General features: G+C 40.9%; 1 protein-coding gene across 5 annotated transcripts in view; it reads right to left on the bottom strand.

The window, feature by feature from the left end:
• Positions 1 to 11,152: 11,152 nt before the first annotated feature.
• The window catches only part of TANGO2 (transport and golgi organization 2 homolog), a 98,938-nt gene continuing 82,397 nt past the window's right edge, over positions 11,153 to 27,693 (bottom strand). For 4 of the 5 annotated variants that reach the window (XM_048822083.2, XM_048822085.2, XM_048822084.2 and 1 more), the window contains one exon: positions 18,895 to 22,575. In XM_048822083.2, coding sequence (XP_048678040.1) covers positions 22,455 to 22,575 — 121 coding nt within the window. In that variant the 3' untranslated portion in view covers positions 18,895 to 22,454. Of the gene's footprint in view, positions 12,947 to 18,894; positions 22,576 to 27,693 lie in introns of those variants that run through there. The other variant, XM_048822081.2, reaches the window with a different exon arrangement.

Genomic DNA, 27,693 nt, shown 5'->3' with positions numbered 1-27,693 from the left:
TGCAGAGTTCTGCCTGCCACCTCTGGTGCATCAGGATAATGTTCAATTAATTTGAACGTTGTTACCAAAACAGTGGCTGATGGCATTTTAAAAGTGTAGAGGCTATAATTCTTCTTTGAGTGCTTGCAAATGTGTATTCCATTATGGTGTGCATGTGCCCAGCACACCAAAGCCTGAGAACTTTGCTTAGCAGTATCTTTTAGGGCACCGTTGACACCATCTGGCCTTTAGAACCCTTCCTATGGCTATTTAAGGGCAGTGCTACACCTATCCCCTTCAGTTCATTCTCACTGCCTGTGACTTGAGTTGGAGCATTCTGTTTAGTATTTACCTCATGCTTTTGTTGTTAACTTGGAGTTTTCTCACCCTTTTTTTTTTTTTTGCCTAAGGTAGTAGTACCTTAGCGTTTGTACCAAATACAAGGGTTTATTACCTAAAATCTTAAATCTGTCCTCAAAAGCTAAAACAGAATCATAGAAATGGACTGGAAGGAACCTAAGCAGGTCATCTATCCAGTCTCCTGCACTGAGGCAGGACTAAGTATTATGTAGACCATCCCTGACAAGTGTTTAACCTGTTCTTAAAAACCTCCAATGACTGATGAAGTGAGCTGTAGCTCACGAAAGCTCATGCTCAAATAAATTGGTTAGTCTCTAAGGTGCCACAAGTACTCCTTTTCTTGTTGAGATTCTACAACCTCCCTAGGTAATTTGTTCATTGCTTAACTACCCTTACAGTTAAGCAGTTTTTCTCTATCTTAAATCTCCCTTGCTGCAATTTAAGAAAATTATTTCTTGTCCTGTCCTCAGTAGTTAAGGAGAACAATTTATCACCCTCCTCTTTATAACAATCTTTTATGTACTTTAAAATTTATGTCCCCCCCGTCTTCTTTTCTCCAGATTAAACAAGCCCAGTTTTTTCAATCTTTCCTTACATCTCTTGTCTTCTAAATGACCTTCAATAATTTTTGTTGCTCTTCTCTGGACTTACTCCAATTTGTCCACATCTTTCCTGAAGTGTGGTGCCCAGCACAGGACACAATACTCCAGTTGAGGCCTTACAGTGCTGAGTAGAGTGAAAGAATTACTTCTCATGTCTTGCTTACAACATTTCTGCTCAGACATCCCACTGTGATGTTCACTTTCCTTGCAACAGTATTATACTGTTGACCCCTATTTAGTTTGTGATCCACTATAACCCCCAGATCCTTTTCAGCGGTACTCCTATTTAGGAAGTCATTTCCCATTTTGTATTTATGCAATTAATTATTCCTTCCACAGTGTAGTATTTTGCATTTATCCTTACTGAATTTCATCCTATTTAATCCAGACCATTTCTCCAGTTTATCTAGATCATTTTGAATTTTAATCCTGTCCTCCAAAGCACTTGCAACCCTCCCCAGCATGGTATCACCTGCAAACTTTGTACATGTACTCTCTGACACATTAGCCACATCATTTATGAAAATATTGAATAGAACCAGACCCAGGACAGATCCCTGCAGGACCCCATTCAATATACCCTTCCAGTTCAATTGTGTGATGTCTGTGTATTGTGACAAAGTTCGTCCTCTACCTTGGTGGGTCCTGGGCTCATTGGCGGATTTGCTCGCCTCAGAGATTCATGGCAGCCCTCAGTTTGGCCACTTTTGTGGCTCAGATCTGCTGTTTTACTCAGATAACCTCATCACCAGCCAGCCTGGGGAAAAGAAAGGAGAACAATCCCCGCTGTCTCTGCTGATCCACCATGTGGGTCAGGGAACAGCCCAGAGACCTTCCCCTCTGGTGGGACCCACAGTCCAGGTCAACTCCTCCTGTGTCTGACCAGGAGTTGGGAGGATTTGGGGGGAACCCGGGCCTGCCCTCTACTCTGGGTTCCAGCCCAGGGTCCTGTGGAATGCAGCTGTCTAGAGTGCCTCCTGGAACAGCTGTGTGACAGCTACAACTCCCTGGGCTACTTCCCCATGGCCTCCTCCCCACACCTTCTTTATCCTCACCACAGGATCTTCCTCCTGATGTCTGATAATGCTTGTACTCCTCAGTCCTCTAGCAGTACGCCTTCCCTTCTCACTCTTGGCTCCTCGCGCCTCTTGCTCCCAGCTCCTTGCACACATGCCACAAACTGAAGTGAGGTCCTTTTTAAACTCAGATGCCCTGATTAGCCAGCCTGTCCTAACTGATTCTAGCAGTTTCTTCTTAATTGGTTCCAGGTGTCCTAGTTAGCCTGCCTGCCTTAATTGGTTCCAGCAAGTTCCTGCTTGTTCTGGAACTGCCCATTACCTTACCCAGGTAAGATCTGCTTAATCTGGGGCTAATATATCTGCCTTCTAAACACTCTCCTGTAACCATCTGGCCTGACCCTGTCACAGTATATATAGTAAAACTAATTGATTATGAAATATAGAGGACTAGCTCCAGTAGTGACTTCTGTAAGTATTACTAAACACATCACACTTACCTAACACTTCCAAAAGAGGAAAAATAAATCTAGGCTCGGGATTGTCTGAAACTGGCCACTAACCTGCATGAAGACTAAACTGTTGCATGCCTACAGGCCAGATATTAATATGAATAAGTAACTGAGGAGTTACATAAATGCCTTAGATGGACAAGTGTTTTCAGGATCTAGGACACCAGCTCAACTATAGACCAGGTTAGGAGAAAATGAAAGTTGTTGTCACCTGATGACTTTAAGATGACCTAATTGAAATGCATTGGGTGGGTTCAGGTCAGTTCCCAATGAAAAGGCACCTGCATAAGTATTATTACCCTCACAAAAGATACCACCAGAACTGGAAGCCTCAGAAGAGGGGCCAAGGGGCTGTGCAGAGGGAGATCCCTTTGAGGTGGTTGCTGCAGTTCAGGAGACCCTGTAGTGAAGCTTGTACCACTGTACCTGTAATGGACAGTAAACAGAGCATTTCATTCTCCAGGACTGCCAATTTGTCACCGTTTATGAGCAGTAAATTCACATGAAAATTACAATTATGGACTTCTGGAAGCCAGATTCAAAATTTCTCAAACACCCAAGCCCTTTACCACTAAATCCCTGACCCTTCAAACTGCTCAGTGCACACACAGGGATCCACCAACATGGAGCAGCTTGCTTTCAGGATCAGGGTTTAAGGATGTAACATCAGGAAATTTAATTAACAGTTAGCTCTGGCAAAACTCAGTTCCTAATGCCACAGAGCTCATCATATGCAGGGCATGGGAGTGGTGGGTAGAAACAAATCACTTTAACATCCACCCACAATTCAGCATAACACTGCATTAAAAAAAAAAGTCAAGGCAATAATGACTCCAGATTACTCTGTCCTCCAATTCTCGCACCCACAATACATCCCAAGAAAACTAGCCTTAAAAAATCAGGAGTTACAGGCTTGCTAATAAAGTTGGCAAGACTGCATTTTATCAGATTGAGAATTAGGTGGAGCTAGTGCCTTTTTCATATCTACAGTAGTGTACTATCAGTGTGCAACAGCACAATCCCATCTGAATGGCAGTGAAACCATATATTGCAAGACTGATTTTGCTCAATCCAGGCTCTATACTGAACATAGAGTTCTCCCTATTCGTGTAGGAATTCTTGTTTTGTTAAACTATAATTACTTCCAACAAATCAATTATTTTAAATGTTTGAAAAGTTAAGGTAAGAAATCAAAGTAACAAATTGATGCTAGCTACATAAAGCCATTAAAATAGGTTTAGTATCTGTGTACATTTTACAAAATAATTTTTCTGTGAAGTTAAAAAGAACATAGGCCAGATCATCAGCTAGTGTAAATGATGTAGTACGACTGAAGCCCACTGAGCTACATCAGCTTACACCAGCTGCATATCCGGCCTGATATTTAAAAACAAACTGTCTTGATTGTGTTATTGAATCAGAAAGAATTTTTTAAAGTCTAGTTTAATGTTTACCATTTGTGCAGTTTGTAATGAACAACAATTACACATCGGTTAGCTTGGACAATGAAAGACAAGTCAGTTCTGGAATATTTTCTAGTCAGATTCTCTTTTTTGGTTCTTGTGCCCTGGCACAATGCTGCAATAGCAGCAGGGGAATTTTCATCCTAAGCTGCATCTGTGGTGTAGGGTCTGTGCTCCTAAATCCCTAGGTGGCCAGGTATGACTGTTGTGATCCAAAATCGATTGACATCAACAACAGTCTGTCCATTGACTTCAATGGGCATCAGATTAGGTTCCAAGTAGAAATCTCAGGACAACCTTAACGAGCACCACCATAATACACAGATTGCCTAGCTATATTTTGGATCATATCTTAAGATAGTGCATGCCAGTAGTATCTGGCTTCCGAAGAGCAGAGAATAGGAATGAGTATGAAGTTGATCCACTTCTAGAAAGCTTTGTGGGGAAATCCAAATTCTTGTCCTTGTGGTTTTTTTGCTTCCCAGGCCAACAAGAGCTACCAGGCACGTGCAAACAGCATTCACAGGCAGTGAGAGAGTGAGAAAATAGAGTCTGACATAATCTGAAAGGCTCTAGAGGAAGTGAGAGATCTTCATGGAGGGATGTCAAAGAACCCTGGCAAAAACAATTCTAGCCTTCAGCCATCCAATCCTGGCATTGGAGGCAAGCTGCATATACAGACATGAGACACCACATCTGTGGGGTTGCTGTCTGGAACAAGTCACTTTTTTTTTTTCTTTTTTTTAAGATGGAAAATGTCAAAATATAATCCATGTCCAGGATGAAATCCTAACCACACTGAAATCAATTACAAAACTCCCACTGATTTCAATAGGGTGAGGACTTCATCCCCAGCATACTAGGTGCAGAAGGTCACATGTGCCAGCAAAATGTAAATATTCAATAGCTAGAAACTGTTGGTATGTTCAGAGGGAGGGGCACGAGAAGTCAAAGCTGTTTGGAAGGGAGATGGGGAAGGCAAATGTATCTTTGCCCCCGTCAGATTGTATTTTACAATTCAAGTCCCAAATACCTTTGAAGGCCAATATCCTTCAGCAAAAACAAATAACGTAAAACACACTACTGCTCTCCTTATCTGGCCTCCACAAGTAACCATCTCTGTCAGCTGAGGAAAGTCCATGCCCCACGGAAAGAGATGTCAGGGAGACTCCACGGCCATGCTTAGGTCAGTCCTCTAATGTCAAACAAAGTTCACTGATTGCTACAGAAGATAATCAGAGTAGACACATCCTTTGTCTCTGTGCTAGAGGAGAATTACTAATGTTGCATGTGGCACCCCGTCTGGTTTCAATTTTAGGGCAACTTGGACTGTGTTGCTGTGGAGCTATGCTGTCCACAGAAGCTCTGAAGGTCTAGCAAAAGTGGACCCTATTTTTTTCACTGGAAAACATCCACCTATAACATGACTGACTTTAATGTTTATGAGATTTCAGTTAACAGAATTAAAAACGGCATACCTCAAATTAATATGCATTCAGAGTTATTTGGAGGAAGAAAGATAGTTCTGTGGCTACAGCACTGGGATGCAACACTGGAGATCTGATTTTCTGGCTCTGCCCTGCACTTCTAGTGTGACCTGGGGCAAGTCATTAACAAAGAAGAAAAAGGGGGTTATAGAAAATAGATCTTGTCTAACTCGACTCAGTTCTTTGAGTGATAAAAATAATAGTCTTGATGCAACAGATCTGTGTAAGGCATTTAACTCTATACTGCACAACTACATCAACATTGCACATATTAAATGGATTAAAAACTGACTGATAGGATCTCAAAATGTAACTGGCAGATCATCATCATATAGGTGTGTTTCTAGTGGGGTCCCACCTAGATCAGTTCTTGGCCCAACACTATGTAATATTTTTATCAACGACCTGGAATAAAACAGAATAATTACTGATAAAGTTTGCAGATGACACAAAGGTTGGAGACGTGGTAAATAATGAGGACAGGTCACTGATTCAGAGCAATCTGGATTACCTGGGAAATGGCACAAACAATATGATTTAAATATAGCAAAATGTAAGGTCAGACGTCTAGCAACAAAGAATGTAGGCCATATGTACAGGATGGGGAATCCTATCCTGTAAAGCAGGGGCTCTGAAAAAGACTTGGAGGTCATGATGGATAGTCAGATGAACATGAGCTCCCAGTGTGAAGCTGTGGCCAAAAAGGCTCCCGCAATCCTTAGATGTATAAGCGGGGAATGTCAAGTAGGAGGAGTGGCTATATTACCTCTGCATTTGCAATGGGTGCAACTGGTGCTGGAACACTGACCAGTTCTGGTGTTACCACAATTCAAGAAGGATGTTGAAAAGTTGGGGAGGGTTCAGAAAAGAGCCATGAGAACAATTAAAGGATTGGAGAACATGCTGTATAGTGAGAGACTCAAGGCGCTCAATCGGTTTAGTTTATCGAAGAGAAGATTACGGGGTGATTTGATCACAGTTTAGAAGTACCTACATGGGAAACAAATATTTGATAATAAAGGTTCTCTGTAGTCCGGCACACAGAGGTATAACAGGAACCAATGGTTAGAAGTTGAAGCCAGACAAATTCAGACTAGAAATAAGGCATAATTTTTTTAAGTGAGAGTAATTAGCCATCAGAACAACTTACTAAGGGTTGTGGTGGATTCTTCTTCTTCACTGGAAATCTTTAAATCAGGATTGGATTTTTTTCACTTGAAGCAGGAATTAATTCAGGGAAGTCCTATGCCTTGCTATTAGGAAGTCCTAGGCTAGTAGGAAGTCAAACTAAATGGTCATCAGTCCCTTTCTGCCCTTAAAAATCTTGGAATCATAAACAGTTATTCAGTGGCTTTTAAATTGGTGGTCTTGATTAATTTCGTAATGATGCCCCAATCACACAAAACTTGTCAATTATTGGAGACTCTGCTCAGATCATTAAAGCAGCCAATTTTGAAGTCAGCAAACACACTGCATTAGAGATGTGGTCAGCCAGAGTGGGGGTCCCTGCAGGTTAGGGCTGAGCCTATGGTGGTGCTGCTGTATAGCAACAGCAGCTCTTCCTTGTACTTGATAAAAATAGGCTAATTTCCAGTGCTTCAAATCCAGCAACCCTTAAATACACTACATTCACCTATGGGAATAAAAAGTATTTAAACTATTTCCATGAGGGAAAGAATACCAGTCTTAATAATACTTTGCTTTATATAGGTCCTTTCATCTCAACCGATCAAAGCACTTTTCAAAAGTGGATAAACATTATCTCCATTTTTACAGATGCATAAATTCAAGCACAAAGGACAACAATCCTCCTCACCAGTTAGCGGCTGTTCCATTTCCTCACGTCTCTGACATAAGCAGTTTTTCAAACGTAAAAGAAAGACTTAATAATTTAAAACTAATCACTTCTCAAGAGCTGGAGCTGTTACATTCCATTAATAACCACATATTGGTATCTTATCTCTGTAAGTCCAAGGCCAAGTTTGCACTACAAACTTTGCCAGCAAAGCTATGTTAGTCAGGGGCGTAAAGATGTGTAATTCCCTGATCCACATAGATGTGCCAGCAAAAGCCCCTAGTGTAGAAAGTTACATGGGACAAATTGCACTGGTACTGATATAGTTTATTTTGCTTTGTGGGGAGTGGAATAAGCTGTATCAGCAAAAATGCAATATAACTAGGAAGCGCTTTGGCAGTATAGTATAGTAGCAAAGTGCGTCTCGTGTAGACCTGTTTACTGTTGAATGGTCACCAGAAGAAAAACTTTTGCAGTTACTTGGCATATTTAAAACTCCATTCGTTTACTACGGTTGCCTTAAACCTTTGTTTTGCGATGGCATCAGTCAGGCTCCAAGTAGGCTGCACTGTGGAATTTTTTCAGAACAAAAAATCACTCGATTAGCTGTTCAGATGTTTGTGTTCTGTTTTGTTTTTACTGCCTCTCAAGCGCTACATTATTTCAAGACGATGAAAAATCAAAATGATTAACAGCACATGTAGTGAATCAGTATGGTGGGAAATTTACTTGATTTAAATGCATATCAAAAAGGAGACGACACAAACGTGGATCCATATGTTGTCCCAGTGATGCACACAGCATGGTATCCATCGACTACACATACTCAGTTTGGTTGCCACGTTAAAAATATGCTTGGGAAAGAACCCTGTAAACAGGAGCCAGTAAACACACTTGCTTTACTGGTCCCACTTTCTTGTTCCTCCTCCTCCTCTCCCTGTCCCAATACTGGAAAGGGCAACAAACAACATCGGGCTGGATCACAGACTGTGAGCCTTTCTGGGATCCTAAAAAGTCAGGCTTGTTGTGTGTAGCTAAGGGAATTTTAGTAACCAGGGTTCACATTTGTACGTGTAAAGCGTCTGTTCCATGGGGAGGAAGAGGTAGGTGGAGACATTCATGAGCAAGTGCAAAATCATAACAATCTTAAAGGGATTTAGAGTCGTGAAGAGAATTTCATCTGATGGATGGGAAGGAGTCTATTAAGGCAGAGCTTTCTTTTGAAGAGGTTTTAAAGAAATCATTAAAGGAAGCGCAAGAGATGGATAACAACTTGGAGAATTTTAATAGCTTATGCCTGCCCTTGTCTTCAGTGGTGCCTGCCTTTCCTTCCTGCACCTTAAAAAAAAAAAAAGCTTATCTTCAGAAGTCAGTGGTCTGAAGTGAGCTCTTCTGTGTCTCAGTTCCATTTCCAACAGGCAAGTGGTCACATCAAAAACAAACTCACCACAGCTAGCTTCCTTGCTCATAGGCTTAGCAGAGAGGCCAGGAATTCAATGGGTTCATGGGCACTGAATGATCCTCTTAGAGTTAGAGTTGGTGCCCCAAGACTGGGATTTGGGTGCACCAGGGTAGAGAAGCTTCCACTGCTGTGGCGGTCTGTGCTGTACCTGTTTTCATGGACAGAGGACCTTTGTCTCCAGGCCTATGAATCCAGCACCTTTCATAAGCCTCCCCCCCCCCCTTTTTTTTTGCTTTTGTTAACGTAGTGTCATCTTACTGCTTCTGGATGGCTCCAAATCATGCTTCTCTAAGCTTTCCTCTGTATTCCCAGAAGGCCAAGCTCTCTCACCATAGCAACTAGAAAAATCATGCTGTAATGGAACCTGCCCATGAAATTTGTAGCTTATGGAAAAATTTGAAAAAACATAGAATCATAGAATATCAGGGGTGGAAGGGACCTCAGGAGGTCATCTAGTCCAACCCCCTGCTCAAAGCAGGACCAATCCCCAATTTTTGCCCCAGATCCTAAATGGCCCCCTCAAGGATTGAACTCACAACGCTGGCTCAAACCACTGAGCTAACCCTCCCCATACTGCAGAGAAAAAAAATTCAGAGGTATCCGTTGAAACGGAGTATGTGATCATACATGTGGGGCTTGCAAACATCTGGTATGAATAAGTCTAAACTGCTGTTTGCTCTTGCCAGTATAGAACTTTATGCACTTAAGCTCCAAAAAAGGACTATGTAGACAGCAGGCTTTGAAAGCACCTCCCCATGTATTTCTAATCAGTCTTTTGGGGCCAGATCTAAACCCTATTGAAGTTAATGAGAGTCTTTACATTGCCTTCAGTAACAGTCAGATTGGATCAGGGTCCTTCATTACTAATCTCTTTTGCATGGTAACAAAATCATGTTGTCTTAAGAGTTTACCTGCTGCCATTGCCCATTCTATATCTGAAGTTGTCCTCATCAGAATATGACAATTATTTTTAGAGTGATTAAATATAGTATAAATTGCAGGGAACCAAATCATGCCCCCTCCTCCATAAGTACAGAGGGCTTGACCTGCACTGCAATTGGTATGGTTCCACTGAAGAGCAGGAAGGTATTCATTCAAATCAACGTATTCAGTAAAATGGATCAGAAATCTCCCAAGAAAAGCCTCTCTAGTGTTACTCCAGCATTTCTGCTGCTGCCGGAAGTTGCCTGTAAATGCTCTCAAAAATGTAGAGAGGCGCAAGGGCAAGTGACTCATATTTTCAAACTGCATACCACTTAGCCATATCGTGTAGATCTGGGTAGCCTGGAAAAGTCTCATTATGTACGTGAAGTTTGGAGATAGAAAGGGGAGTGGGACAACAAGTTGCAGAAGGAAGTAGTAGTAATAGTGTGTGATGGGTGAGCCCTTTGTCTCCTTCCTAAATATTTTCATTATGTCTCGTTATAGTACATGTTGGGCTTAAGTTTACAAAACACAAAGCTGGAGGACATGACTTTCAAAAGGATACTGACAAATTCAGTATACCTCTAGAATTCTCATACCCCACAAAAAAGTTAAAAGTGCCAATGAACCACTTTTAGGGGACCCAACAATATTAGTCAACGAAAAACGATACAACTATTTTCGAAGTGATGCTTCCATCTCCCTTAAGTGTCAGCTGATACTAGAAAGTCATCTCAAGATCAAATAAAATTTCCAAAGATTGTTTTCTTCCTAAAAGAAGAGACTAGATTTCTGCAATACTTCTGTAATAAAACTAAAACAATATAAAAACCTCCCAAAGCATTCCTAAAAGCTTGTTTGGTATTCTGAAAGAGTGATGGTCTGCTTCTGGAAAGCATGCACAAGTCATCTAGGGGATAATAATGTTTTTTTCTGAAGGACAGTATGGAAGGAAGAGCTATTAGGATGCTGTAAAAAGTTAGATAGTCATTGAAAGGATGGCAATTTTTCCTGAATGTCAGATGTAGGATGAAGGGGTGAACTTTTCTTGTGCCTTGACTTGAGGATAACCTCCCATCACCACCCCACCAATACATAAAGTGGGAAAATAATCCCAAATTTACAGTGATTTTTAAAAGCACAAATTTCTGAATCTGGGACCTCCTATTGCATAGTGGGTAATGCTCTCAATTATTCTACATTATAGCACTGTATCACCAGAAAAGTCACTATAAGCGTAGATGGTAACACAGATCCAGTCTATTATCTAATTTATCTTAATGAACCCCAGCAGAAGCAATCAATGCATGTTTATAATCTGATCAAGTTACTGGCCAAGAGTTGGCTCACTGCCTATAAAGGCTAGCATGTCAGGTGAGATACCACTTAAAGCATTTCCTCTATCACAAGAGACAAGCTTGTAAGACGCTTTATTATGCTAACAGACATGTTGCCTTTTCAGATGTCACACACAGAGCAAGCATATAAGCTTTTATGAATAGCCTCAGATTCAGGAAAGCATTCCTATTCAGGAGGCCATTTAAGCATGTGCTAAACTTTAAGCCAAGTTCAATTTATTTTTTTGACTTAGTAGCTGTACTTCTCGATGACTATTCAGCATCAGACCCATGCTTTACAACATACACATTCTTTGCAGGCATTACATAATTCTTACCGAGCTCTAGGGATCTTTTTGACATAACTGGTGCAGAGCTCCAACCTCTACTGAAAATGAAAATGTCATTAGTAATTATGTACCATTCCAGACGTAAACTAGTTAAATCTTAAATCATGTAATTGATGACAATATTCTTGTACATATACTGTAAACAAGTAGGCATCACTATTTAAATGACATTGTGATTAGCAGCTGTTTGTATGAAGATATCACTACAGTGCTACCAAGTATCCCTGTTCTAGCCAAGATATTCTAGAGTTACTCTCCATCTGTCTTGTCATATGACCAGTGCATTTCCACTTGAGCTTCTGCAACATCTTTAGAACATCTTTCAACATAATGATTTTTCTTCATCATATTTGTTCTGTCTATGCAGAATCAACTGTATTTCCCCCTGCTTCATTCCTCAGGCTTTTGAGCTATTCTTTTCCATTTATCATGCCACTACAAACATGTCAAAGCCTTTATGTGAACCAGCAAGGGATATTGCTTTTTACTATTTTGTATGGTCTCCCATTCTTCTTAACCGGTTCAAGTTCTTGTCTATCCACGGTAACCTTCACTTTTTCTATGTTTGCTGTAAATTATTTTTTTCCAATATCCGTACACCATAACCTCCGTGGTCAGTCTTTTGATCTTGAGCTTTAAAGGCATGAGGAGATTTTAGGACTCTAATCAGATCTTGTTTCAGAGTAACAGCCGTGTTAGTCTGTATTCGCAAAAAGAAAAGGAGTACTTGTGGCACCTTAGAGACTAACCAATTTATTTGAGCATGAGCTTTCGTGAGCTACAGCTCACTTCATCAGATGCATACCGTGGAAACTGCAGCAGACTTTATATATACACAGAGAATATGAAACAATACCTCCTCCCACCCCACTGTCCTGCTGGTAATAGCTTATCTAAAGTGATCATCAGGTGGGCCATTTCCAGCACAAATCCAGGTTTTCTCACCCTCCACCCCCCCCACACAAATTCACTCTCCTGCTGGTGCTAGCCCATCCAAAGTGACAACTCTTTACATAATCAAGTCGGGCTATTTCCTGCACAAATCCAGGTTTTCTCACATCCCCCCCACCCCCATACACACACAAACTCACTCTCCTGCTGGTAATAGCTCATCCAAACTGACCACTCTCCAAGTTTAAATCCAAGTTAAACCAGAACATCTGGGGGTGGGGGGGTAGGAAAAAACAAGAGGAAACAGGCTACCTTGCATAATGACTTAGCCACTCCCAGTCTCTATTTAAGCCTAAATTAATAGTATCCAATTTGCAAATGAATTCCAATTCAGCAGTTTCTCGCTGGAGTCTGGATTTGAAGTTTTTTTGTTTTAAGATAGCGACCTTCATGTCTGTGATTGCGTGACCAGAGAGATTGAAGTGTTCTCCGACTGGTTTATGAATGTTATAATTCAGATCTTGCTTTTTCATTCAGTTTCTAAAGTTCTTCTCCAGGCAGGATGTACCAGACAGATAGTATCTCTTTCATTTTAGCTTTTTGCTCTCCTTGTTAAGCTTAAATATTGCAGCATGATTCACACAGATGAGTTGTGTAGTTCTCATAATTTGTTCTTCTGCTTCCTCTTCAGTTGATTACAATACAGATTCTGTTCCCACCGAGTCTAGAGCCTTTCATGAGCCCTCAAAATCCATCAACAAGATGTCTCTGTGGAAAATAAAGCAGATGAAGAATTATCCAGTGTTTTGTTACTTGAATCTGATGTGGAAGTAATTTCTAGCAGTTAATATTCTGTATAAATAAGGATATTTGTTAAACCAGAGACGCAATATTTATTGTTTAAATTGTTTAGCTAAATTTCAAGTTTAAGATGCTTAAACTTTCCTATTTACTCCCTAGATATTTCAAGGACTCTCTTGTTTTGAGACCTTGGTAAATATTGTTTTGTGCCATTGTAAATGAGAATTTACGTCTCTTTAGGATATCGTCTCAATATTTGGTTATTGATGTATTTCACTTGCAATAATGAATAATTTAAAAAGCCATACACAATGGATTATACTCAGACATCTACAATACTATCTAATCTTCTGAAGACAAGACTGCATGTGTCTTTGATGGTATAACTATTATCTGTTTAAGATTTAGAGCTATTCCATCTTCAGCTTGGTTTCTTGCTCTTCATTAGTGGAAAGAGGAAAGGGACCTGGCATCCTAGCAACCAACAGCCCCATGGGACATCCAGGAACTACTGTTATTGCTTTTTCCTATTTGTTGCTTTTGCATCTTTGGGAATGATGAGCTACTACCTGCTTGTCAGAAACCTGAAGCACCCATAGCACCTTTCATCTAAGTTTATATTACACCAACACTTTAAGGCCCCAAGTCTTGGCAGCGTCTCTTCATGACCAAAAACATTTTGTATGGGACTCTTCAAAACCCAGCTATGCTACTCCAATGTTAGCCCTGCATTAGCTGAAGCAACCAAGCAACCTGAGGTGCAAAATAAAGGACTGATGCACAAGTGAGACCAGATTCGTGAACCACCCCAAGTTTTCTGCATGGTAGTGCAAAGTACCAGTTGCAGGAAGAGTGGATCTGATCCAACATTCCTCTGTGGGTGGAATTGGGGGAGGAGGAGTTGGTAACAAATATTTTAGATCCGTTAATAAGGTGTTTCTCAAACATCCTTTACAATTTACTCAAGTGCCTTGATAGTTGGTCAAATAATGCTTCTTGATTGCATGTTAGTCATGGGTTTATCTGGGAATTCAGTGTCTCCCTGTAACATGCCACCACATTGACCAAAATTAGGACAATTTTGTCTTAATAGTTAGTCTTCTCAGAGCAACCTCTGCTAGTCTCACAACACTGCTGGATAGCTCCACCCATTTCACCTTAGAGGCAAGAATAAGCAAGTTTATTCTCTTTTGTCAGCAGTTCCTACCACTTTATGAGTTTGCTTGGCACATTTTGATTGGGTCCAATTCTCCTCTGTTATTTGACTGAAATCAGTGGAGTTAGACTGATGTAAGATATCATAGAATCAGGTGTCAAATCTGCATCTGTTGCTCAAAGCCATATATTGTGTCTCACTATCAAGAAGTATCAGGTTATCTTGCTTGAGTGGTCACAGACAAGAGACAGGTAGAAGAGCAAGCCTCTAAGACCTTTGCTTTTAGGACTTCATGAAGGCAGAACCAGGAAAGTGAAACCTGAAGGTGATCATGTACACCACATCTTCAATAAAAGCAGAGAAAACCTAGCAAAGGATTGTGCTGTACATATGTTAGTTACATTAAGAGAGGCAGGACCCACAAACGGAATCATTGCCTTTCTGGGGAACCTGTGTGCAGGGCATCTGTTTTAGGGACAGAAGTCAATCTTTTGAGATTACATAATTTGTGACAAGTGCAACTAGTGAATCTCTTATGATCTAGCTAAAACCATTCAGGTCACCAATCTTGTTCCCCAGGGAATCTAGGATTGGGAAAAAAAAAGAGTACAGAAAACTCATTTCATGTAGGTCTTCACCTTTGTCAATTGAACCTGTTCTCCAATATTATCTAGGTCCTTATGGCCCTAGATATGCCCTTCTTCTAAGCTGGACTGTGAGGACGATGAAGATGAGAGGAGTAAATCCTCAGAGGAAGGCAAGTGCCAGGTTCTCTCAGATTTTTGACCTCCATCTTAAATCTTTTTTCTTGGCCCTTGTTTGGGAGATGACTAAACAGATAGCATAAGAGAAAGGAGGAAGGGAAAAACCATAAGCAGCTTTAACTTTGGGGTGGCCTAGAAAGGTTTCCACACCCTGTTTTTGGGATCCGGAGGGGAGAGGAAAATAAATGCTAACTTCACAGATGTATGATCTTCTTCAGGATGTATTCACCATATATATATATATTTTCCACTGTTAGTATGCATGCACCCAAGTTTGGATTCTTTTAGCCAGCAGTGTCCATTGGGGACATGTTTACATCTTGATTGTCCTTGTGCCTCTCACCTGAAGGTATAACGGGCAGCATGACCCCCCCAAAAATTCCTCAGCTCCTTTGTCAATGGAGAATCCAAATGGTACAGGCCTCCATAGTAGCAAGGAAGGAGGGGGGTCATGGAATAATATAAGGGACACACATCAAGAAGAACCACAATTGCTGTAAAGGTAAGTAGCCATTTCTTCTTCACAGCTCAGACCCACAAGCAATAACCTGATCACAGGAGGCAGGTGTTAGGAGCCTATCTGAACAGTGATTGTAAAACTGCTCTGCCAAAATGAGCATCAGATTTTGATGCTTTTACTATGGAGTAATGGTGAGTAAGTATACATCAAACCCCAAATTGCTGTCCTATATATTTCCACAGTGGACAATTTCTCAGATGTTGAGTAAGTTGCTTGAGCCCCGGTGAAGTGGGCTGTAACCCTCAATGATTGGTCTAAATTAGCTATTTCATAACATAATTTAATACATGTAGAAATCCAATTAGGTACTCTCACTGTTGACATAACCTGACTTTTCACCCCATCTGCATTAGCTACAAATACCTGTGGGGACACTTTAAAAGGAATAGTCTTATTAAGATAGAAGGATAGCATCCATTCTTAACTATATGTTAGATGTGAAGTTTAGCTTACCCTTTCTTGGAATGTGGCTTTGGAAAGAAGACAGGCAGGTGTATTACTTGGTTGAGATGGAAGTCCGATTACCTTTGGGAAAAACTTTGGGTGAGACCTCAAGGTTACCATGTCTTCATGAAATACAGCATATGGAGATCCCTCCATGACAGCTTATATTTCTCCCACCCACTGCTACTAGAAAGGCTATTTTAATGGATAGGTGGAAAAGGGGACTGGTAGCTAAGGGCTCAAAGGGAAGACCCATCAATACTGTCAGCACTAAGTTGAATTCTCAAGGAGGACAAGCCTCTTTGATTGGGGGATGTACCCGCAGAAGACTCTTCAGGAACTTAGCTACTCTAGGGTGGGAGGACATTGAATGACCTCACATAGGAAGATGGAAAGCTGAAATGACTGCTAGAGGGACCCTTACAAAGCTCATGGATGGTCCTGAATTCTTTAAGGACGAAGGGCATTCTAGTATATCAAGTATTTGAGTTACAGATGAGGATAAACTGAAGTTGCTGAGCCCAGACAGTGAATCTCTTTCATTCGAAAGAGTAAGCTAGCCTTATAAAATCTTTTCTAATGTGGATAAGAACATTCTGTACCTCCAAAGAGTGGATCCTCTCTACTGTTAACCAGCCAGCATCCATGCTGTGAGGTGCACATGGAGAATCTGTCCCTTCCTTCAGAATATCACATCTGGCTGAAGAGGTAACGGGACTGCACGTCGAATGGAGAGATTTATCAGGTCCGAGAACCAGAACTGCCTTTGCCAAGCCAGTGCCAATATAATGATCTTGGCAGAGTCCCGAGTTTTCTGATTACTCTTGGAATTAGCAGAAACAGAGTATACACACAGGTTAGACCCCTAGCCCAGGGCATCAGCAACACATCTGACAGATTCAAGTGACATTTTTTGTTTTCTCCCATTGAAGTCTGTAGGTCTGTAGAGGGTTGACCTCATATGATGAATATGTCCCGTTTGACGGTGTCCTTCACTGACCATTCGTTGGCATTTGTAAACTACCTGCAGAGGTAGTCTGCCAGAACGTTCTGCAAGCCTGGTAAGTGAAGTGCTTCTCAAGTAAATGCACAGCTTCTTGACAAGGGGGGTGGATCTTACTCTGCCTTGCCTATTGATGTAAAACATTGCTGAGGTGTTGTCCATCATGATCCGAATCATTAGACCTCTCAGAATTGGGAGGAATGCTGTGACAGTTTTCCTGAGGAATCCATAGGGCTTGCGTGTGAAGACTGTCGAGACTGGAGGCGTCTTTCTCCAAAGTCTTTGATAGGTATGGTGGAGAGAAGAGAACTCCTTTGTATACTTTTAGAGGACACTTTCACCAAGACTTCTGGGGGCCATGCTCCTTCATGTCTAGATTATGTCTGTTGGACTGATATACAAATTTCAACCTCTCTGGCATGCAGTGAAGATGAAATCTGGGATGCTGAGAAATGTATGTGCAGGAGGTCACGTGTCCCAGAAGTCTGAGGCAAGCTCCTACTGACGTCTGAGAATGGCCTTGTATATAACTGATGATCTACTATGGCTTAGAATCTTTCCAGGGGAAACAAACACCTCATATGCCCATCAGTAACAGATATTACTGCCTTACAAGGACAGTTTTCAAATCCTGAAGACTTCAGTTCCAACATAAAGGGTGGACCAAAACTGGGTGAAGTCTCAGAGAAAAACAGGGTTTTATTTTAAAAAAAGAAATGAAACACGATGTACAAAGCAATCCTAAACAGCTGTGGCACTACAACTATTTACAAAAAACAGGAAGGGATTAGAGAGTGAGCAAGAGGCTTGGATACTGCCAAAGTTCTGACTCAGCCACAGGCAGTGAGAAGGAACTGAAGGATGGGTAGGGTTGTCCCACCATTTATGCTCTCGGGCGGGAGTCACAAAGGCATTCAGGGTGCAGGTGTGGGTCCTAACAGACAGTGCTGGGCAAAAATACCCAAACTCGAGTGCATGGGGTGACTGCACACCAACAGGGAAAGATATATGAGCAAGCACTGAATGACTTCCCTACATATCTACGTAGGGATTAGTAATTATGTTCCCAATGCTTCCTCGAAGGATCCAAGAGGAACCAGAGGCTGTGACATGGAGAGAGACAGCCATGGGTTGTTAGAGGGGCTTCACATTTTCCATCTGGTCCTGCTGTGCATGGAGTGGCATTTGTTAAACCCGCTGAGAAAAGGGGAAGCGGCTTAGAAGAAAGACATTGGCAAAAGGTGTGGCACAGGGCTAGTCTGAATTCTGAGAAGCTGCAAGGAGGGCTGTGCAGCAAGTACTAGCAGATGGCTAAGGCCACAGGAAGGTGCAAGGTGGATTCTGCTGAGGAAATTTGCCTCCAGTACCTCTCCCACGCCACGCTGTGTGAAGAGGTACAGACTGAAGAATACGGCACTACGTAGAGGGGATTCCACAAGCTGACAGAAGGTGACAAAAATGCTCATGATGAGATGAGAGAGGAAAAAAGAAGTTAGCACAAGCTACAGCTCTATTGCAGAGAAAGGAGGAGTGAGGGAAAGACATCAAACAGGTTCTTGCAGGGATGTACTATATTGGTGCCACCAGAAAAGCAATGTGTGTATATGCCTGCCTCTGAGCCGAAGTGGGCAAAGCCACTCAGTTCATTTGTCTTGTATTGTATCCGTTCATCTACTCAAACACAATATGCAATTTCCACCCCATTTCCAAAAGAATTTGTGCATTTAATTTTGAGTATTTATTCCCACAATCCACAGAGAAATTTACTGAAAAAGTGTGTCAAACTTGTGCAGCTGAACACTGGCACGTGACCATAGCTTCCTTCCTGTTCTGTTATGTATTAACCTTTTGGTCATACTGCTAGGCCAATGCTGAGCGGTTTTGAAAAAGCCACCCTAAAAGAAAAAAAGTGAACGTGTTGGAAACAGATGTCATTCTACATCTCTCTCTTATTTCTACTCCCCGTTACATCACTGAGTGTCTCCTTACCCCATCCCATGTGCACACAGGTACAAAACACGTACACAATTTATTAGGGTGGCAAAGATTTGGTCACCAAACAATTTATTCGGACTCTGGTTTTCAATACAGATATACAAATGACAAAATTTAAAATAGCTTAAAAAGGCAAAAACTTGGAATCAAGATTTATAAATAGTATTTATAAATTCCTTCTAATTATCATCACAGTGGAAAAAACTGTTTGGTAGGAGAAAAAGCTGCTGTAACCTTATGACTTTAAAAAGATACCCCACACAAATTAATTTCACAGCAAGAAACTGAAAAACATGTCACCCAATAATCTAATTTGTAGTTTTACATTTGATATTCCCTCTTTTTAAAATACCTTATAAAAATAAAATGCCTTCTCTGTCAATTTTGTCATCACTTGGTTATAGTTGATTTTTTCCAGTGATTGAATGCAACTAAAATTAGCACTTAGCAATGAACACCAGCTTATACAAATAATTATACCTCAACATTTCCATGCTCTAGTACCATTGCTGATATCAGTGCAGCTCTGGGAATAGAGAGCCTGATTATGTTTCCACTAAAGTCAAGGGCAAAACTCCCATAAACTTCCACAAGAGTAAGCTAGGGGTCACTGTATTACTGCTATGATACAGCCAGCAGAGGAACTCTACATATTTTGTAGAGCCCCCCCCCCCCCATGGTCTTTTTCATTTTAAACTCTCAGCAATTAGAAGTTGGATATATTGAACAAATACAAAACCCAGCCATCAAGAGATTGATTTAAATTGTAGGAAAGGGCGTTAAGATCTCCTGTGGTCGAATCCAAGCTCCGACACCGACAATCTGCCTCTGGCTAAGGTGATAAGCCTCTGTCTCAATTTCCCCATCTGTAAGATGGGTTAATACTTCATTTTCATACTTACCTACCTCAAAGGATTGTTCTGAAGATTGATGTTTGTACAACATTTTGAGGATGAAAAGCAATTGCAAATATTTCTACTTTCTATGAAGGTAATATGTTTAAATGTAGGTAACAAGTTTAAATGTAGGTCAAATTTTAGCCATTCATACTTTGGCAGTGTTTCTGACATATATAAATAGACTGTGAATGATGAGTTAAAATACTTTTAGTAACAACAAAAGTTAAATGCACACTTGCCAATCTCAAATTTAAAAACAGTTTTTTAGTACTACATTTACAAAAGCTTAGAGGTTCAAGGCTCAATCAAACACTGACAGAACTAAATCAGAATCCTTTGCCACTACGGAATACCAACTGGCTGGGTTATAGAATCTGTCTGAATGAGATATTTTTTACCATTAATTGTAAACGATAATGTAATTCCATATATTCCTGATTATGGACTATTTTTTGCTTCTGTGTTTATATTCATTATGTTTGCAAGTACAACAGATTATACACACACACACACACACCAGTGAATTTAATTGATAGAATAAATAGCCATGTAAAGAAACATTAAACTCCTTCCATAGCTCAGGAGAAGGAAATCCAGGAGTCCCCCGCACTTGAAATGAAGTTCAATGCAACCATCCAGGTGCATGAGTCACAAACAGGCATAACTGTGATTGTGATAGCAGTCTGGTCCTTAAAATTTGTTCGAAGGTGCACTTGTGCATTTGTTACACAGTATGGCTCTGATCCAGCAAAGCACTTACCCGCATGCTCAATTAAGCATGAGAGAGTAGCCTGGTATCACTAGAAATATTTAAACAGGCAAAACTCTTATCTAAAATGATCATAAGAGGGAAATAACTAATTTGAATACTGCTTTGGTATCGCCAGACAGTCATTACTCTGGAAATGGCCTTTTGCAGTCCTATTAGAACCCCAATGAGAAATCTGGTTTCCACTCACACCACAGATGACACCCTAAGAGGCCTTAGTTTCCTCTAAGCATTTCAGTACAAAATAATAGGCCCGGAGTAGAGAAAACAACTGAACTTCTCTATGAGCAATATAGGAAATACTGCTATATTGCAACCCTTTCTACAATTCTCTGATCACAGTAAAGAACACACTCAATGAAGGGGGAGGAGGGAGTCAATGAGTCAAATCAGTATTTAAGGTTTGGCATTTGGAGTAAGTTACAGTACAACTATAACGGCAGCAAAATAATCTTGGATTTTAAAATACTTTGACATTAGCAAGAGATTCTCTCCATCACCCACTATTGGCACTGACTAATGGAAAGAAAAAATACATTTAAATAACCAGCTTTATAATTTACAGCTTAAAGGAACATGGGAAGTGTATTTTAACACCTAACTTTTTCCAGCACTATAATATTGTAATATGTCACCAGGTAACAAATATTCTATTCTACCATAAAATATCAGCAATCACTCCCAGCTTTTAACACATTATACCAGTACAGAAATAAAGCTAAAACCAAAGCTTACCAAAAAGCATAAGTATAAACTTCATATAGTTCACTTTTTGTTTGAAAACATATCCTACTAGTTATCAGTCTAGAAGAAAAAAGAGGCCTACATTGCTGGTTAGACTGCAGGCAACAAGGTGCCACAATACAGAGCAGCTGATTCCTTCACTTCAGAGAGGGAGCCCATCACACTCCATGATGCTTTAATCTCTCCTGAACAAGAGATTAAAGAGCACAGACCCAAACTTCAGTTTCATTCCCTCATCAGAAACAAGTATTGGATACAAATGAGAAAGACAATACTACATAAATCACTTTACTCAACACTGTACAACTTAAGGGAAAATAGACTTGTGAAGAATAACAACCCTTTTCCCTGTGCAGAACACTGCACCATTGTATGTCTGAAAAATTGTTATATTACACTAAAACAACCCAGTCTGCGAACGTAACATACATTCATCGATGCCCAGATCCATGATCAAAAAATCCTACAAGCATATGTTGAAAAGGCAGACAGATTTTCTAAAACCTTTATGGTCTATGATCAATAGAAATGTTTCTTTGTAAAATTCCAATGGAATTTTTTTTATAATTCACATAACCACCATTCCCAGGGATCATTTCCAGAAGTCACATGACATAGTTATGCCAGTTCACAAAGTGACTAGAAATCAACCATAAATAAATGTGTACCTGACTAGTTTGTCTTTGGCCAAGCTGAGCGAAGTGTGAAAAGTTATCACGATTGATTCTGAAGGTTTAAGTTACATTCTGAAAATCTTTGAACTTTAATAACGTAGAACTTGATCTTCCAAGGTGCTGCATACCTTCAGCTCTGATTGAAATCAAAAGGAACTAGGGGCAGTTAGCACCTCGTAAGAAGCACTCAATACCTTGCAGGATCAATCGCCTAGATATTAACAACATAATTTAAAAATCATGCCTAGAAAATAAACTGTGTCCTTGAAACTTAAAATAAAGACTTGCACAAAAAGCAACATTTTTAATCCAGCCAAAATTTTACTGTAAAAACTTTCTTCCCTTGGTTTTGTGCAAAAGGTTTTAGTAGTTGCTAGGGTATGCTATGGATTTAATAAGCTTTTCCTTTCCATCTCAGGGTGCTGGAGGCTGGTACAAAGCCTTCACTGGAGTTCAATAGCTTGTTCTCTTGTTTCTTTTATCATGATTCATTCAAATGGAAAGTTGTTAAGTCTGCAGTTCGAACTGATAGGTGCTTGTTTTCCATTGGTTGATATCTGCATTGAGCATGGTGCGCTCTGTGAAAGTAACATGTCCTTCTGCATCAATGAGAATGACTGTGTTAGTCCTGAAAGAAAATAAGGGAAGAAAAAAATTGTAAACTTCATTTTTGTCTAACCATTTGCACAATAATACTTTAATCTAAATTTTTCCATTAATTTCACTTGACCACAATAGCACCACATAGAAATAGGTCTGAAAAACGCCAATAAAAACTCAGATTTGAAGAAGGACTAGAAACATAGAATCATAGAATATCAGGGTTGGAAGGGACCCCAGAAGGTCATCTAGTCCAACCCCCTGCTCGAAGCAGGACCAATTCCCAGTTAAATCATCCCAGCCAGGGCTTTGTCAAGCCTGACCTTAAAAACCTCTAAAGAAGGAGATTCTACCACCTCCCTAGGTAACGCATTCCAATGTTTCACCACCCTCTTAGTGAAAAAGTTTTTCCTAATATCCAATCTAAACCTCCCCCACTGCAACTTGAGACCATTACTTCTCGTTCTGTCATCTGCTACCGTTGAGAACAGTCTAGAGCCATCCTCTTTGGAAACCCCTTTCAGGTAGTTGAAAGCAGCTATCAAATCCCCCCTCATTCTTCTCTTCTGCAGGCTAAACAATCCCAGCTCCCTCAGCCTCTCCTCATAACTCATGTGTTCCAGTCCCCTAATCATTTTTGTTGCTCTTCGCTGGACTCTCTCCAATTTATCCACATCCTTCTTGAAGTGTGGGGCCCAAAACTGGACACAGTACTCCAGATGAGGCCTCACCAATGTCGGATAGAGGGGAACGATCATGTCCCTCGATCTGCTCGCTATGCCCCTACTTATACATCCCAAAATGCCATTGGCCTTCTTGGCGACAAGGGCACACTGCTGACTCATATCCAGCTTCTCGTCCACTGTCACCCCTAGGTCCTTTTCCGCAGAACTGCTGCCTAGCCATTCGGTCCCTAGTCTGTAGCTGTGCATTGGGTTCTTCCGTCCTAAGTGCAGGACCCTGCACTTATCCTTATTGAACCTCATCAGATTTCTTTTGGCCCAATCCTCCAATTTGTCTAGGTCCTTCTGTATCCTATCCCTCCCCTCCAGCGTATCTACCACTCCTCCCAGTTTAGTATCATCCGCAAATTTGCTGAGAGTGCAATCCACACCATCCTCCAGATCATTTATGAAGATATTGAACAAAACCGGCCCCAGAACCGACCCTTGGGGCACTCCACTTGATACCAGCTGCCAACTAGACATGGAGCCATTGATCACTACCCGTTGAGCCCGACAATCTAGCCAGCTTTCTACCCACCTTATAGTGCATTCATCCAGCCCATACTTCCTTAACTTGCTGACAAGAATACTGTGGGAGACCGTGTCAAAAGCTTTGCTAAAGTCAAGAAACAATACATCCACTGCTTTCCCTTCATCCACAGAACCAGTAATCTCATCATAAAAGGCGATTAGATGAGTCAGGCATGACCTTCCCTTGGTGAATCCATGCTGGCTGTTCCTGATCACTTTCCTCTCATGCAAGTGCTTCAGGATTGATTCTTTGAGGACCTGCTCCATGATTTTTCCAGGGACTGAGGTGAGGCTGACTGGCCTGTAGTTCCCAGGATCCTCCTTCTTCCCTTTTTTAAAGATTGGCACTACATTAGCCTTTTTCCAGTCATCCGGGACTTCCCCCGTTCGCCACGAGTTTTCAAAGATAATGGCCAATGGCTCTGCAATCACAGCCGCCAATTCCTTCAGCACTCTCGGATGCAACTCGTCCGGCCCCATGGACTTGTGCACGTCCAGCTTTTCTAAATAGTCCCTAACCACCTCTATCTCCACAGAGGGCTGGCCATCTCTTCCCCATTTTGCGATGCCCAGAGCAGCAGTCTGGGAGCTGACCTTGTTAGTGAAAACAGAGGCAAAAAAAGCATTGAGTACATTAGCTTTTTCCACATCCTCTGTCACTAGGTTGCCTCCCTCATTCAGTAAGGGGCCCACACTTTCCTTGGCTTTCTTCTTGTTGCCAACATACCTGAAGAAACCCTTCTTGTTACTCTTGACATCTCTGGCTAGCTGCAGCTCCAGGTGCGATTTGGCCCTCCTGATATCATTCCTACATGCCCAAGCAATATTTTTATACTCTTCCCTGGTCATATGTCCAACCTTCCACTTCTTGTAAGCTTCTTTTTTATATTTAAGATCCGCTAGGATTTCACCATTAAGCCAAGCTGGTCGCCTGCCATATTTACTATTCTTTCGACTCATCGGGATGGTTTGTCCCTGTAACCTCAACGGGGATTCCTTGAAATACAGCCAGCTCTCCTGGACTCCTTTCCCCTTCAAGTTAGTCCCCCAGGGGATCCTGGCCATCCGTTCCCTGAGGGAGTCGAAGTCTGCTTTCCTGAAGTCCAGGGTTCGTATCCTGCTGCTTACCTTTCTTCCCTGCGTCAGGAAATAACTTGGGTTCCCCACACCCCATTCCACTGAATCAAATTCTGTACTATCTTTCTTCACTGCTGCACTTAAGGCAACAACCACACAAAGCTTCAGGCTGATGGACAAGGAGAACAATATATAGCAGAGAAGACTAATGATAAGCTTTTTAATTGCTGAATATGTTCAAGTCAGTTCTAGCTTGAAAATAAATTTTACCTGGCAGCATTTAGTTGGCACAAATATCATCAGACACACACATCCTTGCTGATTATTTATATCAACTTACTTCTGCATTCTTCCTTTTTGTATCAAATGCCCATACAAATCTCCTCAGCCTTATTGCTCACCCGTCCAGAATACCACTAATCACCACCTGAGGACACAGACGCAAGGTCATACAAAGAACCTCTCCGTTTCTCTTCTGAGGAGCACAGTCTCTCCAAAGAGCAATTTTTGAACATTGAGATGCAAGTCTGCTCTCACCCAGATGTAAAACTGCTGTGTGTAACTCCACTGACTTCAGTGCAACTTCTGATTTACACAGCAAAAAAATCAGGCTTCGCGTGGGAAGGTATGAGACCTTGCAGTCCACCTTAGCCTTGATTACCAGCTCTAATTAGTACAGCCATAAATCACAGATGTGCAGGGACACCTATGTACTAGTCAGCTGTCCCTTATTTCAAACCCAAGTTGACCTCTGTTTTACATGAATTGCATTTTCACACAGGCAATTTAGTCTACCGATTCACTCAAAGGATTGGCAGTCCACACTTCTGAGTTCCATGCCTAATGCTACCACTAATTTTGTGGTGTTGGTCAAATCACTTCTGCTCACCCAGCTGCAAAATGGGTACAACTGCCTGAATGGGATGTTGTGAGGCCTAATGTTTATGAAGAGCTTGGAGATTGCTAGATGAGACCACCTGTACAGTATTAATCAGAACTGAAGTCCTAAATAAAGAAACAGCAATGGTGAAAAATAGGTTAGACTAGTTCTGCTTACATATCATTACATGTTTGCCACACTCTTCCTACTCTGTCTTATATTGGGGATTTATTCCACTTTGTCTCCCACATTCAGAACCATTAATTGTGAATGGCGTGACTCCATGTGTTCTCTCCTAAGGCTAGTGATGTGTTGAGATACTGCAATGGTCATGCACTTTGTCAGCAGCAACGTCTCAACATATGTGAATAGTAATTCCAACGAAGATGAAAAATGTATCTGATATTTTCACGGAAGACAACTCTGAGTGTCTGGGATAATTAAGTCAGCAAGTTTGAGGATTTAAGTTGCCTTATGCTGAGAGTTGGGAAATACTAGACCTGGCATGGTGAACTAAAGCGACTAATGTATTGGGAATAGGTTAAAACTATGTCTCAATATTTAGTCCATAAATATCCAATGCCATTTCTCCTTTCCCTAAAATTGGCAGAGTACAACCAGTGAAACACAAAAACAAGTATTTCCCTTCATGTATTCCTTCAGGACTTCAGTACCCAGTACATAAATAAACAGGTCATGTTTCTGCATGTGTTTTATTACACATCAAAGCAGTACTCTGCATTTTGCAATGGCTTCTCAGTCAGTTCTCTCCAAATCTGTTTAAAAGTTCTGACGTTATTCTTTAAAACCCCCTAGGAAATTAGGACCAGCCATTTCAGAGACTACCTCTCACTCATTTATCCACCAAGACAGCTACAGCAATGGAAATGACATAGCTGACTGAGTCAGTTATTGCGGGGACGCCAGTTTATTCTCCCTGGCAGACCCATATCTGAGGAATTCTCTGCCTCCAGGTATTGGCAGAGCCATAACCTTCACGTTAGGGTACAAGATATATATTGTGCAAACCTTCTCATAACAATAACTGATTCTCAATGTTTACTCCTTTCTTCCTGGAGGGAGAAAGTGAGAATACCTCACTTAAGAAAGCGAGCACAAATTAAGAGAAGATGGAGGAGACCAAGCTTCAGCTGATCATAATAATTCTTAATCTGAATATGGCACCTAGCTATTATATATAGTGAGTTAACTACAATAAATCCCTAATATAGCTAGGCATACAATATACATTTTACTTTTAGAATCAAGTCTATTTCTCCACTTACTTAGGTAGAAGAGACATAAAAAGGTTTATATTTTTCCATACAGGGTTATGTTTTCTTCACGTTTGGAATCAGAAGTTGAAGTGGGTCAGTATAATGTACTAATACTTTCTGATGTTCAATATAACTCATCACTTGCTAGCAGATCTGTCACTTTGCTAATATGCTGGCTCCTGGAGATAAGCAGAGCAGCAGTAGGCAAAGCTGAGATAAGTAGAGCAGGGTAAAATCTTTCAGGTCAGTATTTTACTCGCCAAAAAAATGGAGTTCTGGGTTGACTGAAATTACTCGCAAATTCAGGCTGAATTCAGCAATTGTTTTCAGCTGAAAGTATATAATTTCCCCCCCCCCAAAAAGAGTCAAATGCTTTGTTTTGACATTTTCAAAACGAATATTTTGACTTCGTTTTGAAACTATGTTTCTTTTCCAAATTTAGCTAGATTTAAACAAAAAATGGTAAAAATACCCAAAATTAAATTAAAACCAAAAATGAATTATTTTGTTGGTTAAATGACTCATTTAAGCAAGAAACGTCCCAAAAAATTCTGTTTTGGGTCCATCTGAAACAAGTCCCCCCCAGTTTTTTTTTGGTTAAGCCACCAAACTGAAAAAAGAAAAATCAAATATTCGCTCAGTTCTAATGATAAGCC

The sequence above is a fragment of the Caretta caretta genome, chromosome 15, assembly GCF_965140235.1.
Source record: "Caretta caretta isolate rCarCar2 chromosome 15, rCarCar1.hap1, whole genome shotgun sequence".
In the NCBI taxonomy this organism is placed as follows: Eukaryota; Metazoa; Chordata; order Testudines; family Cheloniidae; genus Caretta; species Caretta caretta.
The sequence above is the reverse complement of the archived record's forward strand: the minus strand, read 5'-3'. Positions and strand labels throughout refer to the sequence as shown.